Source organism: Stegostoma tigrinum, chromosome 18, assembly GCF_030684315.1.
Source record: "Stegostoma tigrinum isolate sSteTig4 chromosome 18, sSteTig4.hap1, whole genome shotgun sequence".
NCBI classification, from domain to species: domain Eukaryota; kingdom Metazoa; phylum Chordata; class Chondrichthyes; order Orectolobiformes; family Stegostomatidae; genus Stegostoma; species Stegostoma tigrinum.
The window spans coordinates 59,004,898-59,023,702 of NC_081371.1; the positions used below are offsets into that span (position 1 = coordinate 59,004,898).

An 18,805-nucleotide genomic window follows, 5' to 3' on the forward strand; every position below is an offset into this window, starting at 1 on the left:
CATTTGACCCATATCCCTCTAAACCCTTCCTATTCATGTTCTCATCCACATGACTTTTAAATAAGTTCACCCCACATCCTCTGATGCTCCAGAAAATGAAGAAGGGTCTAGACCCTAAACGTCAGCTTTCCTACTCCTCTGATGCTGCTTGGCCTGCAGTATTCATCCAGCTCTACACCTTGTTATCTCAGATTCTCCAGCATCTGCAGTTCCTACTATCTATCATCCATATCTCTGTCACTTCCTCCGAGCCTAGCACCCTCTGAGATCTCCGCATTCATCTAAATCTGGCCTCTCGAACTTACCCCAGCTGTGAGCGTTGCTGTAAATGAAGCAATATTCTACCAAGCCTTCTTGACCTTTTTGAGGGGAGAATCACCAGAATACCAGTCACAAATGGATCAACAAATTACACTGCAGGAAATGGGGATATTGTTCAGTAGGGAAATGGGCTCTGATTGGTAGGCCCATCAGTCAATTTGTGACCATGCCTTCAGCTGCCTGGAATTTCCTCCTAAACATGGTGGCTCAGTGGTTAGGACTGCTGCCTCACAGAGCCAGGAACCCGGGTTCGACCCCAGTCTCAGGCAACAGTCTGTGTAGAGTTTGCCCATTCTCCCCGTGTCCATGTGGGTTTCGTCCCACAGTCCAAAGATGTGCAGGTCAGGGTGGATTGACCATGCTAAATTGCCCATAGTGTGCAGGCTAGGTGGTTTAGCTATGGAAGGTGGATGGGATACTTTTCAGAGGGTCAGCATGGACTTGAAGGGCTGAATAACCTGCTTCCACACTGCAGGGGTTGAATTTCACTTCTCCTTAAAACCTACTACTTTGATCAGGGTTTTTGTTCAACTGTCCTACTATCTCCTTTCCGTGGCTCAATTGTCTGATCATACTCTTGCAAAAAAGACTTGATACATCTTAGTATGGTGCTATATAAATGCTATTGAGTCATAGGGTCACACAGCAAAGAAAGAGGCTTTTCAGCCCATCATGTCTATGTTGACCAACAAACATCAAACTACACCAAGTAAAAACCGAAAGAACTGCGGGTACTATAAATCAGAAACAAAAGCAGAAGTTGCTGTAAAAGCTCAGCAGCTCTGGCAGCATCTGTGAAGAGAAAATGGAGTTAACGTTTTGGGCCGGGTTCTGAGGAAGGGTCACTGGACCCGAAATGTCACCTCTGATTTCTCTTCATAGATGCTGCCAGAGCTGCTGAGCTTTTACAGTAACTTCTGCTTTTGTTTCACACTAATCCAATCCCATTTACCTGCATTTACTCCATAACCCACTATGCTCTGGTATTTTAAGAGCTCGTCCAGAAGCTGCTTAAATGTTGTGAGTGTAGCTGCGTCCAGCACCCTATCAGGCAGCACGCTCAATATTCTACCACCCTCTGGGTGAGAGACCTCTTTCTCAGATCGCCTCTAAACTACTTGCTCCTCACCTTAAACTTATGCCGTCTGGTCTAAGACTCATCAGCCATTGGGAAGAGATTCTTTCAATCAACTATGTCTATACCTCTCATAATTTACTATTCCTCAATCAGATCCCTTCTCTGTTGCAGGGAAAACCAACCCAGCCCTTCCAGTCTCTCCTCATAACTGAGACTTTACATCTCAGGCAACATCCTGCTAAATCACTTCTACATCCTCTCCAATGCAATCATTTCCGCTTGATAGTGTGGCAATCAGAACTGCATCTGTGGTCTAACCAAAGTTTTATAAAGTTGTAACGAAACTTCCTTACTCCTGTACTCTATGCCCTGGGTATTGAAGATAAGCACTTTATTCAGGGATCTATGGGCTTGTACACCAAGGTCCCTTTGTTCCACAGTACTCCCTAGGGACCTAACATCATTGTGTATATCTTTCCCTTATTAGACCTCCCAAAATGTATCACCTCACCTTAACCAGGATTAAAATCCTGCCATTGTTCTGCCCAAGTGTTCTGATCAATGTCAGACTGTAGCCTGACACCATCTTCCTCACTATCAACAACACTCACTTATTTTCACATCATCTGCAAACTTACTAATTAAACCTTCCGCATTCACACCCAAGTTGTTAATGTACACAACACAGTAAGGGTCCCAGCACCGATCCCTGTGGTACACCGCCGGTCACAGGCATCCAGTCACAAAAACATTCCCCCACCATCACTCTTTGCCTCCTATTTGAAAGCCAGTTTTGGATCCACTTTGCCGACCTGCCTTGGATCCCATGGGATCTTACCCTTTGGACCAGCCTTCCATGTGGGACCTTCTCAAAGGCCTTATCCAAATTCCATGTAAACAACATCAACTGCGCTACCCTCATCAATATATTTTGTCCCCTTTTCAAAAACTCAATTAAATTAGTCAGACAGAATCTCCCTCTGAAAAATCTGTGCTGACTATCCCTGATCAATCCCTACCTTCCCGAGTAATGATTAATCCTGTCCTTCAGAATATTTTCCCAATAATTTCCCTACTGCTAATCTCAGACTAACTGCTCAGTAATTACCCGGCCTATCCTAACCCCTTTTTTGAACAAAGGAACCACATTAGCTGTCCTCCAGTCTTCTGGCACTTCACCTGTGACCAGCAAAGTATTAAATATCTCCGCCAGGGCCCCAGCAACACCCTCCCACACCTGCCATAGCAGCCTAGGATACACCTCATCAGGCTCTGGGGATTCATGCACCTGTCTGCCCATTAAGATATCTGATACCTCCTCCTTATCAATCTTCATGTGTTCTAGAACCCCACCATCCCAAGTGAAATCCCCGGCTACAATGTCTTTCTCCTCTGTAAACACAGGTGAGGTCGATAATGCAATGCCCTCATTTCTCTTGCTTCAGCAAGCCCCTGTCACACCTAAAACACCTACACCCTGGAATATTGAGCTGCCAGCCCTGTCCTTTCTTCAACATATCTCTGTGATTGTATCATTTTCCCACGGGCTGTTCAATGTTGTAGCGAATCCACTTTACCAGTCACACTCCTTACATTCAAATAAATGCAATATATCTTTCCTGTTCTCCCATGTGCTTGATCCTGCCCACTCTTTTTCCACCTACTGGACTGTCGTAACATTCCTCCTACATCTGATTGGACCGTGCTCCCAACTTCTCCACTGTGCCCGATCCTCTATCCAAATTAGTTTAAAACCTCCCCAACCGCACGAGCAAACCTCTCAGCAAGGATATTGGAACCCATTCCAAATTTTGCTTTTAAAATGTATCACTCCTCCCAAAACCCTGCCTCGGATCAGGTAGCTGTCAGTAAAGAGACCGTTTCTTCATGTTGTGCTATTGAGGACCAATCACAAGAACACTTTGAAATCCTTGCCTCCTCCTCCACTGCACCCATCGAAATAACACTGCAATAGAAATTCTACCAATCTTTGCTAAAAATTCCTACATAACATACACACTTTAATCCTGTTAACTCTGATGGGGTTTTGGTGGCACAGTGGGGGGAACATAGAAGCATATGAGCAGGAGTAGGCCATTAAGCCAATCAAGCCTACTCCAGTATTAGGGCAGCACGGTGGCTCAGTGGTTCACACTGTTGCTTCACCGCACCTGGGGCCTGGCTTCAATTCCACCCTAAGGTTACTGTCTGTGTGGAGTTTGCACATTCTCCCTGTGTCTGTGTGGGCTTCCTCTGGGAGCTCCAGTTCCCTCTAACAATCCCACAAAGATGTGCAGGTTAGGTGGATTGGTCACGGGAAATGCAGGTCTACAGGGATAGGGTGCATGTGGCTGGGATGCTCTTCAGAGGGTCAGCATGAAATTGATGGGCCACATGGCCTGCCTTTACACTGTCAGGATTCAATTAGACAATGTGTCTAAATTCAATGTCTTTTCCCTGTATTATCAGTTTACACCATTGGTGTTTGGAAATCAATAAACATCTACATTAACCATGCTCAGAGACTGAGTTTCCAAAGCCCTCTGGGGTATAGAATTCCAAAGTTTCACCACCCTCCAGTTGAAAAATATTCTCCTTACCTCTGTCTCAAGTGGTTTCCCCCATACTGAATTTCTGCACCTTGGTTCTTAATTCCCCTCCCAGGGGAAACATCCTACCTGCACCCACAGGACGGCACAGTGGCTCAGCGGTCAGTGCTGCTACCTCACAGCACCAGGGACCTGGGTTTGATTCCACCCTCAGGCGACTGTCTGTGTGAGTTTGGACATTCTCCCCGAGCCTGCATGGGTCTCCTCCCACAGTCCAAAGATGTGCAGGCTAGTTGGATTGGCTATGCTAAATTGTCCCATAGTGTTCAGGGATGTGTAGAATAGGTGGGCTATAGGGATGGGTCTGGTTGGGATGCTCTGAGGGTCAGCATGTACTTGTTGGGCTGAAGGACCTGTTTCCACACAGTTGGGTTTCTGTGAATGATACCCTTTCCATTCCTTTAAGTATTTTTTAGACTTGAATGAAATTACCCCTCATTTTTTTGAAAATTTAGGGAATAAAAGGCCCAGTTTGGCTAATTCCTCTCCACAGGTCAGTCCCCCTACCCCGGGAACAAGTCTGGTGAACCTTCATTACACTCTCTCTTATGGAAATTATACCCTTCCTGAGATAAGGCAACCAAAAGCAAGAGGTAGACCAGCTAGTGGGAAGGATTTTACTGGGAAGGAACCAAGGGATCGGTTAAAGTGTGTTTGCTTTAATGCAAGGAGTATCAGGAATAAAAGTGATGAACTTAGAGCATGGATCAGTACCTGGTGCTATGATGTTGTGGCCATAACAGAGACATGGGTTTCTCATGGGCAGGAATGGTTGCTGGATCTTCCAGGGTTTAGAACATTTAAAAAGAATAGGGAGGGGGGAAAAAGAGGAGGGGGTGTAGCACTACTAATCAGAGAGGGTATCACAGCTACAGAAGCTTCCATTGTCGAGGAAGATCTGCCTACTGAGTCAGTATGGGTGGAAATTAGGAACAGCAAGGGAGTAGTCACCTCGTTAGGGGTTTACTGCAGGCCCCCCAATAGCAGCAGGGAGATTGAAGAAAGCATAGGTCGACAGATTTTGGAAAAGTGTGCACGCAGTAGGGTTGTTGTAATGGGTGACTTTAACTTTCCTAATATTGATTGGAACCTCCTTCGAGCAGAAGATTTGAATGGAGCTGTTTTTGTAAGGTGTGTTCAGGAGGGTTTCCTAACGCAATACGTTGACAGGCCGACGAGGGGAGAGGCCATTCTAGACTTGGTGCTCGGAAACGAGCCGGGGCAGGTTTCAGATCTTGTGGTGGGAGAGCATTTTGGTGATAGTGACCATAACTGCCTCACATTCTACATAGCTATGGAGAAGGAGAGGATTAGGCAAAATGGGAGGATATTTAATTGGGGAAGAGGAAACTATGATGAGATTAGACATGAGTTAGGAAGCATGGACTGGGAGCAGTTGTTCCATGGTAAGGGAACTATAGACATGTGGAGACTGTTTAAGGAACACTTGTTGCGCGTGATGAGTAAATATGTCCCTCTGAGACAGGCAAGAAGGGGTAAGATAAAGGAACCTTGGATGACGAGAGCGGTGGAGCTTCTTGTGAAAAGGAAGAAGGTAGCTTACATAAGGTGGAGGAAGCTAGGGTCAAGTTCAGCTAGAGAGGATTACACGCAGGCAAGGAAGGAGCTCAAAAATAGTCTGAGGAGAGCCAGGAGGGGGCACGAGAAAGGCTTGGCAGAAGGAATCCGGGAAAACACAAAGGCATTTTACACTTACGTGAGGAATAAGAGAATGATCAAAGAAAGAGTAGGGCCGATCAGGGATAGCATAGGGAACTTGTGTGTGGAGCCTGAGGAGGTAGGGGAAGCCCTAAATGAGTTTTTTGCTTCTGTCTTTACGAAAGAAACAAACTTTGTAGTGAATGAAACCTTTGAAGAGCAGGTGTGCATGCTGGAATGGATAGAGATAGAGGAAGCTGATGTGCTGAAAATTTTGTCAAACATTAAGATTGACAAGTCGCCAGGCCCGGACCAGATTTGTCCTCGGCTGCTTTGGGAAGCGAGAAATGCAATTGCTTCGCCACTAGCGAAGATCTTTGCATCCTCGCTCTCCACTGGAGTTGTACCTGAGGACTGGAGAGAGGCAAATGTAATTCCTCTCTTCAAGAAAGGAAATAGGGAAATCCCCGGCAATTATAGACCAGTAAGTCTCACGTCTGTCGTCTGCAAGGTGTTAGAAAGGATTCTGAGGGATAAGATTTATGACCATCTGGAAGAGCATGGCTTGATCAAATACAGTCAACACGGCTTTGTGAGGGGTAGGTCATGCCTTATAAACCTTATCGAGTTTTTTGAGGATGTGACTAGAAAAGTTGATGAGGGTCGAGCTGTGGATGTGGTGTATATGGACTTCAGTAAGGCATTTGATAAGGTTCCCCATGGTAGGCTCATTCAGAAGGTCAGGAGGAATGGGATACAGGGGAACTTAGCTGCTTGGATACAGAATTGGCTGGCCAACAGAAGACAGCGAGTGGTAGTAGAAGGAAAATATTCTGCCTGGAAGTCAGTGGTGAGTGGGGTTCCACAGGGCTCTGTCCTTGGGCCTCTACTGTTTGTAATTTTTATTAATGACTTGGATGAGGGGATTGAAGGATGGGTCAGCAAGTTTGCAGACGACACAAAGGTCGGAGGTGTCGTTGACAGTGTAGAGGGCTGTTGTAGGCTGCAGCGGGACATTGACAGGATGCAGAGATGGGCTGAGAGGTGGCAGATGGAGTTCAACCTGGATAAATGCGAGTTGATGCATTTTGGAAGGTCGAATTTGAAAGCTGAGTACAGGATTAAGGATAGGATTCTTGGCAGCGTGGAGGAACAGAGGGATCTTGGTGTGCAGATACATAGATCCCTTAAAATGGCCACCCAAGTGGACAGGGTTGTTAAGAAAGCATATGGTGTTTTGGCTTTCATTAACAGGGGGATTGAGTTTAAGAGTCGTGAGATCTTGTTGCAGCTCTATAAAACTTTGGTTAGACCGCACTTGGAATACTGCGTCCAGTTCTGGGCGCCCTATTACAGGAAAGATGTGGATGCTTTGGAGAGGGTTCAGAGGAGGTTTACCAGGATGCTGCCTGGACTGGAGGGCTTATCTTATGAAGAGAGGTTGACTGAGCTCGGTCTCTTTTCATTGGAGAAAAGGAGGAGGAGAGGGGACCTAATTGAGGTATACAAGATAATGAGAGGCATAGATAGAGTTGATAGCCAGAGACTATTTCCCAGGGCAGAAATGGCTAGCACGAGGGGTCATAGTTTTAAGCTGGTTGGTGGAAAGTATCGAGGGGATGTCAGAGGCAGGTTCTTTACGCAGAGAGTTGTGAGAGCATGGAATGCGTTGCCAGCAGCAGTTGTGGAAGCAAGGTCATTGGGGTCATTTAAGAGACTGCTGGACATGTATATGGTCACAGAAATTTGAGGGTGCATACATGAGGATCAATGGTCGGCACAACATTGTGGGCTGAAGGGCCTGTTCTGTGCTGTACTGTTCTATGTTCTATGTTCTAAAACTATGTACAATATTCCAGGTGGGGACTAACTAAACTCCTGTACAATTAAGGCAAGACTTTGCTACTCCTATACACATATTCTCTTGCAACAAAGGCTAAATTTCTATTTGCTTTCCTAATGGCTATGAGCCACTGTCTGTTAGCCTTCAGTCACTTATCAATAACAGCACCTGGGTCTATTGGCCCATTTCCCCTTGCCAATCTCTTACCATTTAATAAATAATGTACACATCCATTCCTCCAACCAATGTGGGTAACCTCATACATTTCTACCTTGTACCGGCAATGCCACTGGACTACCAATCCAGAATGCCAAGCTGATGCTCTAGGGACACGGTTCACAGCTCAATATGGCAATGGATGGAATTTAAATTCAATTCATGAATCAGGAATCAAAATCTCATCTCAATAATAGTGACCAGGATAACTACTGTCGATTGCTGTACAAATCCCCCTGGATTACTGGTGGCCTTTAGGGAGGGAAATCTGCCATCCTCACCTGGCCTGGCCTACATGTGACTCCAGATCCACATCTTACCCACCCTCTGCAGTGGTTCAACAAGGCACTTTGTTTGAGGGGCAATGGAAGATGGACAACAAATGCCTGTGACACTCACATCGCGCGGACAAATAAAACAACGCAATTAAAGCTGCAGGGAGTAACAACTGGCATTTATACGATACCTTTGATGAACTAAACATATTCACAGGAGTGAATGGAATTTTGATACTGAGCCCAAGGGCAGGTGAGCGAAAGCTTGTTGTAAGGGGAGATTGAATGGGGGAGAGAGGCTGAAGGTTTAGGGAGAGAATTCCAGAGCTTAGGGCTCAGTTATCCCCAATGAGGGAGCGATGGATAGTAAGGATGTTTAAGAAGGTCAGGATCAGAAAGTTGCAGACATGTCGGGAAGGTGAGGATTCTAGAGGCGGTCACAGAGACTGGGAGGGGAAGGCCGGGAAGGAGTTAGACAGTGAGGAAGAGCATTTTAACATTAGCAGCCTGTTTCATGGGCAGCTAAAGAAGTTCAGTGAGATAGTGGGGTATTGGTGTGAATTGGAAGGCAGGGAGAATGTTTCCAGCTGGTTTTTTGGGTGGTGGAATGTGGGTGGCCAGCCACACAGGGGCTGCTGAAATAGTCAAGTCTGTACAATATTTATAAATAACAGTGATGTTCAATTCATGAGCAATTTGAGCAGCCCAGCTTGGAGCTTAATGTTTCCATTACTCAGAGCCTGGAATAGCACCATCTCACTCATCACAATTTGACATGTCCTTTAGTGTAACCTCGCTTGCACCTTCTGCTTAAGCCTGACCTTTTGGCTTTGCTGGGAATTAAATCTTGACTCTCCGAAGCTTTTAACGAAATGTCATTTCAGAACGACGGAGGAAGGGGTGGTCCCTGTCAGAGCTTTCAACTCAAGGGCTGTATTTTACTCATCTCCCAGGAGGGGAGAAGAATGATATTTGCTAATCTCAGTATACAGAGGGAGCAGCACGATTGAATCAATCTAGACACACACTTTCTGTATGAGTTATGGGCAATTGTCAAGCACAAAAGCTTATTTTAATAAAAAAGGTGGAGTTTAAAGTCAGAAAATGATCCCGATATGATTCTGCCCTATATGTTCACTGATATTTTCATGTATTGGGTGTAATGTATGTTCTGACAGCGTCACCCTCCCCCGACAGTTAGATATCAAGACAATGCAAGGAGGCTACAGTGAGATAGAGACAGGTTGTGAGGGTGTGCACACATGTGGCAGATGGATAAAATGGGGGACATTGTGAAGTTATCCACAGAAAGTGCTGGCAAAACCGCAGGTCTGGCAGCAGCTGTGGGAAAGGAATGGAGTTAACCTTGTGGAGTCATAAGGCATATCCAAAGCATCCGTGCTGACCATAATCCCAAACTAAACTAGTCCCACCTGCCTGCTCCTGGCCCATATCCCTCCAAACCTTTCCCTATTCATGTGCTTCTCCAAATGTCCTTTAAATGCTGTAACTTTACCTGCATCCACCACTTCCTCTGGAAGTTCATTCCACACAAACTACTCTCTGTGTAAAAACATTGCACGTCTTTTGTAAAACTTCCTCCTCTCACCTTAAAAATATGTCCCCTCGTTTTGAACTCCCAACTTGAGGGAAAAGACCCTTGCTATTCACCTTGACTGTGAAGGCAAGTGTGCTAAACATCTTCTTAACTACCCTGTCTACCTGTGACACAAATTCCAAAGAATTGAGTACCTGAACTCTTAGGTCTCTCTGTTTTACAACCTGGCTGTAAAGAAGAGCCACATCAGACTCAAAATATTATTGCTACTTCTTTCTCCACAGATGCTGTCAGTTTCCCTAGCACTTTCTGTTTTTCCTTCAGATCTCCAGCAGCAACACTACTTTTATTTTATGTGAAGCTATCCGGTTTGATATAATTTTTTTGGAAAATCATTATAATGTTTGAACAATGAAGGGCTGAGAAATATTTGCATTCAGACAGACCTTGTACATGAATCTCAGAAAGTGAACATGAAGATGCTGCAAGCAATTAGCAAGGCAAATGATGTTGGATTTTTATTACAATGTGATGGGAGTGTAAGAGTAAAGATGTCTCAGTGCAATTATGCAGAGTACTGGAGAAGCTACACTGGGACCACCCAATGCAGTTTTGATCTCCTGCTCAAAGCAAAGGCTCAAAGACATTGTCCCAATGTCATTAGAGAGACAGAGAGAGGTGTGGAGATTTACCTGAGGGGCACCATGCTGCAGGTGAAGGGTGAAGTTGAGAAGGTAGGGTGTTCAAAGTGATCTCAGCTAGGATGGAAATTGAACCTGCACTGTTGGCATCATGCAATTGCCATTCAGCCAACTGAGCCAACCAGCTGACCCCCACTATCCAAGGGAATACATCCTTGCCCTTAAGGGAGCACAACAACCCAAGCTGGATTTTGGAATTAGTTGCAAAACCAAACTTGCTGGAAAAGCCCAGTAGCCTTCCAAACTCAGTTCTGAGGAAGGGGCATGGGAACCGAAACCTTAACTCTGTTTTTCTCTTCACAGTCGCTGCCAAACTTGCTGGGCTTTTCCAGCAATTTTGTTGTTGTTCATGATTTACAGCATCCACAGATCTTTCGGGGGTTTTTTTGGAGTTAGGAGACTGTTCTGTAGGAAGCAATTATGTAGAATAGGCCATTCCTAAGAGTTTGGAAGAATGACTGAATCTCCCACTGCCAACATCTGGCGGGTTACCATTGACTAGAAACAGACTGGACTAGCCATATAAAACTGTCACTACAGGAGCAGGTCAGAAGCTAGGAATCCTGCAGCAACTCACCTCCTGACTCCCCAAAGCCTGTCTACCATCTGCAAGGCACAAGTCAGGAGTGTGATGGAATACTCCCCACTTGCCTGGATGAGTGCAGCTCCAACAACACTCAAGAAACTTGACACAGTCTAGGACAATGCAACCCACTTAGTAGGCACCAAATCCACAAGCATCCACTCCCTCCACCACCGACGCTCAGTAGCAGCAGTGTGTACCAACTACAAGATGCACTGCAATAAATCACCAAAGATCCTTCCAAACACATGACCACTTCCATCTAGAAGGACAAAGGTAGCAGGTACTTGGGAACACCACCCCCTGCAAGTTCTCCTCTAAACCATCCATCACCCTGACTTGGAAATCTATCGCTGCCCCTTCAGTATCACTGGGTCGAACTCCTGGAATTCCCTTCCTAAGGGAATTGCTGGTCTACCAACAGGACACAGACAGCAGCTCACCACCGCCTTCTCAAGAGGCAAATAGGGATGGGCAACAAATGCTGGCCCAGCTAGTGACACATGTCCCCTGGACAGATAAAAAAATTTTAACAGATGAAATTGGAAGGTGGCAAGAACTGGAGCTGGAGGAACACAGCAGGTCAGGCAGCATCAGAGGAGCAGGACAGTTCTGATGAAGGGTCGAAAACGTTGGCTTTCCTGTTCCTCTGATGCTGCCTGACTGGCTCTGTTCCTCCAGCTCCTCACTGTATTGATAGAAACAGATAAAATTTTTGGTCAATTATTTTAATATCTTCTCACACTGTGTCAAAACTGTGTGGTAGCTCTCCAAGGCAATGCGCCTTTAGTTTCCATCCTACACTCTAGAATTACATCCACAAACCTCTCCATCTCAATGTTATGTTCTTAAAGTCATCCTGAAACCTAACTCTTTAACCAGGATATTTGTTACCTATCCTAAAGTCCATTTCTTCCACTAAACATCAGTTTCTTTTGTCAACTGTGTTCCTCTGAAATGCAGTAGGATTTTTTGCTGTGTTAAAGGTATTACATAAATGCAGACTATTGCTGGCCTAAAGAAATTCCTTTGGACATGTTTGGATTTTTGAGTTGAACGGAAGATACTTACATTCTGCCAGCATCCCTACTTCCTTGCACTTCCTTAGGCGGCATTCCTGGCATCTCCGTCTCATGTACATGTCCATCTCACAGTTCCCTCCATTCTTACACTTGTACACCGCATTCTTAGTGATACTGCGACGGAAGAATCCTAGACGGGAATATTTAAATGAAGAAACTTTGAGAAACATGTTGTATAGCTCAGTCCGTACAAGTTCACCTTTGCTCAGGTCAATAGAAGTTCATTGAAATAGACTGAACTTCAGTGAAAACAATAACCCTGTTGAAAAGAGAAGTGAGTTGCTGAAGCTTTCCATGTCACACTCACCAGGACAAATGCAAAATGCCAAATTTTAAACAATCACAACTATTTGTACTACAGGACAAAAGTGTGCTAACTGGTTAGCATGTCAACTCTGAATGGCTGTTCTTTTGCTATGGCAACAGCAAAGAATTATGGGCTCCCCGAACTCCCAGGTAATTCACAGTAGGCACAAAGATTAGATGTAGTCCTTTTGGCTGCAGAGAATGTATCCTTGCATGTAAATATAGAACACTTCCAGCAAGCATTAATAAGTTATATTACAAGCTTATAGAACAGTACAGCACAGTACAGGCCCTTCGGCCCATAATGTTGTGCCGACCTGTTATCCCAGTCTAAGGTCAAACTACCCTGCATACCCTACATTTTGCTATCATCCGTGTGCCTATCCAAGAGTCACTTAAATGTCCTAATGTATCTGACAGTTATGTAATCAAATAGTGTGGTTATGTAATAGAAGGCTAACAGAAAACCAGACTGTTGATTTTATGGAATTAAACTTTTTTTAAGTTTGGTCAAAGGATAGTTTAACTTTGAATATTACTGCAGACACAATACCATTGGAGTGTGACCTGGATTACAATCTCACACCTCAGAATGGGCACATACCTGAGCCAAAGACCCTCCAACTTAACTCAACCTGGGACACACTCAAATACTTAGAAGCTGAGGCACAAGAGTAAAACATGATCAGAAATCTAACAGAGATTTTCAGTTTGATGCAACCCATGTTAAACTGGTGTTGGAGAAACCTTTTGGTTACCATTCCTGTAATTGATAGTGATCCACAATGTAAGTTTAAAGCTCATCCAGTAAGTTGTGAATCTCAACCTATTAGTACTACAGGGACATAGTAATGGAGTGGCGATATAACTAGATTGATAACTCAGGGGAATGTGAGATTAAATCCCTCCACGATTTGATAATCTGGTGGAAATTTACAAATGTCTGAATTAGGAACACTCGGTCTTACAAATGAAGTCCCATACAGAGGTGTATTAACGTTATTTGATATCAGTTTTAAAGATCTGACTTGTGAAAGTTTCCTTACATCTATGAATGGTCTCTTTACCTTGTACTGCATTGTGTTCCAAATTGTGTACAAATTGCTTTACAAATGGACCAAGAACACAACCCATTCACAACCTGGGGACTGTATCTGTGAAAGCGACCTTGAAGTATTGGTTGCAGTAAACATTCAACTGAGTCATAGCTATAGAAGTTTTCAGCAAGAGAAAGCCCCTTTGGTCTGCACTAGTTAAAAACATCCACCTCACTATTCTAACCCCATTTTCCAGCACTTGGCCTGTAGCCTTGCATGCCTTAGCATTAAATATCTTTTTAATGTGATAATGGTTTCTGCCTCTCCCTTCCTTACAGGCAGTGAGATCCACCCTCTGGTAGAAGATTTTTCCTCATTTCTCTAACTGATTTAAAATTTTATACTTCTCAATCATTGCCCCCCTCAGCCTCCTGAGCTCCAAGAAAAACAATCCCAGGCTATCCAATCTCTCTTACATGGCAACATCCTGGTAAATCCCCTCGGCACTCTCCCCAGCACTATCACAGCCTCCTATAATGTGGATTCCAGAACTGCATACAATACTCCAGCTATGGCCTAACCAATGTTTTAATTGTGTGCTGTAAAGGGAAGGAAGTGTACCTCATCCAGTCTGGCTTTTATGCGAGACCCACCACAATCTATGCTTTTTAAACAACCGGTTAAAACATGCCTCTGGAGCAGGTGGCACTTGAACACAGCCTCCTGGCTCAGAGATAGGGACATTATCACTACACCACAAAAGCTCACCCATTCCAACATAGTTGACTCTTAACTGTTCCCTAAAGGGGCCCAGGAAATCACTTCATTGTATCAACCCTTCCTCCATCAGGAATTTAAAGAGAGGGCCTCATATATCACCAGCCAAACAGAACCAGGGGTGGCAAAAGATACAGTTTTGATAAGGAAATTAAAATTAAATGCAGCCTTGCTGTTGGTCTGCGCTTCTCAAGAGAAATTTTCATTCTTTAAAAGCAGAGTAACAGCGAAGAAAAATTCCCAGAGTCAGAAAATTGTGAGTTAAAACTCCAATTCAGGCCCTTTACCTCATCACCTACAGCTACACTTGGATACAGCAATGATCCAATATCCAAATTTCATCCCCCTTAGCATCAAGACTGAGCCAGATTTTGGATTTCTCACGTTTCGGATAATCCTGCATCAGATGGGAGAGGTGACCAGGTGTTTTCTTTTGAACTATTTGCAGGATTGAGACCTGACCTGGGGTTAGCAACACACCATTGCCAGGATCTCAAAGCCTCTCAACAGAATGAAACCACCACTGACCTAATGCTCTCCACTCCCAACCACCACTTGCACGCTTCACTCCCACCCTCCACTCCCACACACACTCTCACCCTCCATCGACGCTTCACTCCTGCTTTCCACTCCCACCCTCACTCTCACCCTCTACTCGCATGCTTCACTCCCAACCACCACTCCCACTCTTCACTCCCACCCTCCAGTTCCACGACCTACTCCCACCCTCTACTCCACCCTCTACTCGTATGCTGTCTTCCCAATCACCACTCACACCCATATTCCACTCCCAAACTCCACCACCACCCACTATTCCCACCCTCCACTCCCACACTGCACCCCCACCCTCCACGCCCAACCTCCACTCCCACCCTCACTCCCAACCTGTAGTCCCACCCTCCACCACCACCCACTACTCCCACCCTCCAATCCCACACTGCACTCCTACCCTCCACTCCCATCCTCCACTCCCCCCCTGTAGTCCCACCCTCCACCCCCATCCTTAACTCCCATGCTCCACTCCCAACACCCAATCCCACCCTCCAATCCCAGCCTTACTCCCACCCTCAACTCCCACCATCCGCTCCCATTGTCCACTCCCAATCCCCACTCCCAAAGTCCATTGCCACCCTCCACTCCCTCCCTCCATTCCCTCCCTCCATTCCCTCTCCCACTCTTATGATCCACTTGCTGCAATTTAGTGAAAATACATACAGGAAGTTTCCTGTTCTAGTTGGAAGGATCCAATGGATCTAATTCTGTCTAACACAGCTGGGATAGGTTAGGGTTAGGGTTAGGGTTAGGTTTAGAGTTAGGGTTAGGATTATGGTTAGGGTTAGGATTAGATTTAGGGCTCGTGTTAGTGTTAAATTTATGGTTAGAGTTAGGATTCGGGTTAGATCTAACACAGCTCTGTCACCCTCACTCTAACTGCAAGTTCCCCTACCTTACCCCTCCCAGGACCACGTTCCCTCATGGAGAGGATTTCCAACTCTATTCCATTAGAATAGATAGCTTCACGTCCAGATAATCCGGTGGGGCAATGTAGGGGAGAACGGTATTGGGTGATGAGATGTGATGCCAGTTCTTAAAATGTCACAGTGGATTCAGGTCCTGTGTGTGCCCGAATCTCACTGACTCTGCCCTTTGGGATTCACCGGAGACTGCTTCAATCCAGATCTCACTTCTTTCAGGGAGCAAATCTGATTTTTGGACAGTGGGATTTTTAGTAACTATTGTGCATTTTCAGAGGTGGTTGATCAAATGAGGGCTCCCTTGCTCTCTCAACTGAACGTAAAAGTTTCCACATCACCATTTTGAAAAAGAGCACAGATGTTCTTGCCAGCGATTGACCAATATTTATCTCTCAATCAACATCAGATAATGGCCTAATCATTATCACTCTGGTGCCTATTGGAACATGCTGTGTGCAAATTGGCCATAATACAATGGTGACTGCACTTCCCAAGTGTTTCATTGGCTATAAAGCTCTTTGGAACATCTTGAAATCGTGGAAAGTGCTCCAAAAATGTAAGATATTTTTTTTTTTAAATTGTCTGATGCAGTCGGTGACCTGCAACCCTCTCCTTTACAGAGAGTGCTGATTAACATTGAAGATAGTTACACTTTAAACACAACATGCATTAATATTATTGAAATTAGCAAACTCTTGGCTAACAAGCAAACAAAGCAGAAGTGAATAGCAGTTCATTGGCTCAAACCAGCAATTTAACTAATGAAGCATCAACACTACCATATGAGTCCTGAATACAAGAGATTATATCCCTTTTAAGTCAACTGTTAAACCCCTCTGAGAATTATTGGTTCTCTTCCATCAATTATGACAGTTATGTAAAAAAATGTGATTTGTTGTAAAATTTTAAACTGCTTTAAATTTTAATCGTTTAGAGTCACATCGTTTAGAGTCCCTACAGTGTGGAAACAGGCCATTTGGCCCAACAAGTTCACACTGCCCCTCTGAAGAGCATTCCACCCAGACCCATTCCCCTAAGCCTGCATTTCTTATGTCTATCCCACCTAACTTAAACATCCCAGAAAACTACCGGCAATTAAACACAGCCCACCTGAGCTAACCAGTGCATCTTTGGACTGTGGGAGGAAACCCACGCAGACACGGGGAGAATTTGCAAACTCCACACAGACAGCTGCTTGAGGGTGGGATTGAACCCAGGTCCCTGGTGCGGTGAGGCAGCAGCGCTAACCGCTGAGCCACCGGGCCGCCCCTAGGTGCAGGTAAGATGTTTCCCCTGGGAGGGGAATGAAGAACCAAGGTGCAGAATTTCAGTATGGGGGAAACCACTTGAGACAGAGGTAAGAAGAATATTTTTCAGAATTCTATACCCCAGAGGGCTTTGGAAACTCAATCTCTGAGTATGGTTAATGTAGATGTTTATTGATTTCCAAACACCAATGGTGTGAAGTGGTAATACAGGGAAAAGACATTGAATTTAGACGTATTGTCTAATTGAATCCTGACACTGTAAAGGCAGGCCATATGGCCCATCGAGTCCATGCTGATCCTCTGAAGAGCATCCCACCCACATGCACCCTATCCCTGTATTTCCCATAGCCAATCCACCTAACCTGCACATCTTTGTGGGATTGTTGGACTGTGGGAGGAAACCAGAGCACCCAGAGGAAACCCACACAGACATGGCGAGAATGTGGAAACTCTACACAGACAGTCCAAAGGGTGGAATTGAACCCAGGTCCCTGGCGTTCTGAGGCAGCAGTGTTAACCGCTGAGCCACCGTGCCGCCTAACTCTTTATGTTGCAATTGGCCGATATGCAGAGCTTCAATTGCCACAATAGCTAGGAATTAGACTGTGAAATGAAGGGCATTAAGAAAGATTAAATTAAAGAAATCATTGAGGTGCAGAAACAAAGGGGCCCAGGGGTGTATTTACTTAAATAGTTGACAGGGTGGGAAGGGGGTTCATAAGATATTAGGAATTTACAAATTGAGGCACTGTGTACAAAAAGCAAGTTCTGGTGAATTCTCATAAACATGGGTTCCCAGTTGTATCTGGAGTATCAGTTCTGCTCACCATGCAATGTGAAGACATTGAAAACTGTACAGAAAGATAGATGAGATAAGGCCTTTCAGTCAAAAGGTTCAGTTACTAGGACAGAGTGAGGCCCATCTCTTTGAAGAAAGCGAAATTGAGAGGAGATTTAACTGAAGCATTTAAAATCATGAAGGGACGGGAATAAAGGGAATCGGGTAAGTGCTTCAGCAACAGAAATTTGCAATGGTACGGGGCTGGAGCAGGGGAGTGAGACCAACTGGGTAGCTCTTTCAAAGAGCATAGTGGGCCAAATGGCCTCCTCCTGTGATTTAATAGAGAGAACCATTCCCAGTGAGAGATATTCAGCACTTCTTTTCCCAATCAATGGTGACAGGAGACAAACTGTTTCACACACCTCTGATGAAGGGTCGAGGCCCGAAATGTCAGCTTTTGTGCTCCTGAGATGCTGCTTGGCCTGCTGTGTTCATCCAGCTTCACACTTTGTTATCTTGGATTCTCCAGCATCTGCAGTTCCCATTATTTCTCACACAGTGAGTGGCTGGGATCTGGAATGTGCTGCCTGTGGCTGGTGGAGTCTGGTTTTATTGAGGCTTTAAAAAGGCATTGCATAGATCTCTGAAGAGAAAGTAATGTGTGGAGGACCTTACGGTGGCAGAGGGAGGATCCAGCCGACATTCTCCACTGAAGTAACAGTTAGACTGGCACCACAAGGAAAGACATTCAGTTTCAGGAGTTAGCATTAAGAAACAGAATTTCAAAGGTTGTATTTCACGAGATCTAGGTAAAGGGCATGGCTCTGTTATTGATATATGGTATTAGCATAATAAAGAAAGATGACCTAATTGCAGGAGACCAGGATGTAGAAGTGGTTTGGGTAGAGACGAGAAATGAAGAAGTCATACAAGCCCAAACCTTAAGATGGAAAATAATGGAATAATGAATAGGAGCTTGTCAGCACGGGTCTGTGATAACCATGGGGGAATTTAAATCTACAACTAGGTTACAAACTACAGTTGGGCAAAGGTAGCTTAGATGAGCACATCATTGAATGTTTTTGGGATAATTTCGTAGAAGAGAACATTCTGAAGCCAAATAGAGAGCTGGCTATACTAAACCTCCTACTGTGCAATGAGATGAGATTAATTGATAACCTCATCGTGAAGTAACAGCAACCATGACATGATTGAATTTTACATTCAGTATGAGGG

At 44.9% G+C, this 18,805-nt stretch overlaps 1 protein-coding gene across 4 annotated transcripts in view; it reads right to left on the bottom strand.

Annotated features, from left to right (window-relative positions):
- Positions 1–18,805, bottom strand: part of nr1h4 (nuclear receptor subfamily 1, group H, member 4) — a 109,551-nt gene that overhangs the window by 49,172 nt on the left and 41,574 nt on the right. For all 4 annotated transcript variants that reach the window (XM_048549148.2, XM_048549149.2, XM_048549151.2 and 1 more), the window contains one exon: positions 11,915–12,055. In XM_048549148.2, the coding sequence (XP_048405105.1) occupies positions 11,915–12,055 (141 nt within the window). The remainder of the gene's footprint in view (positions 1–11,914; positions 12,056–18,805) is intronic.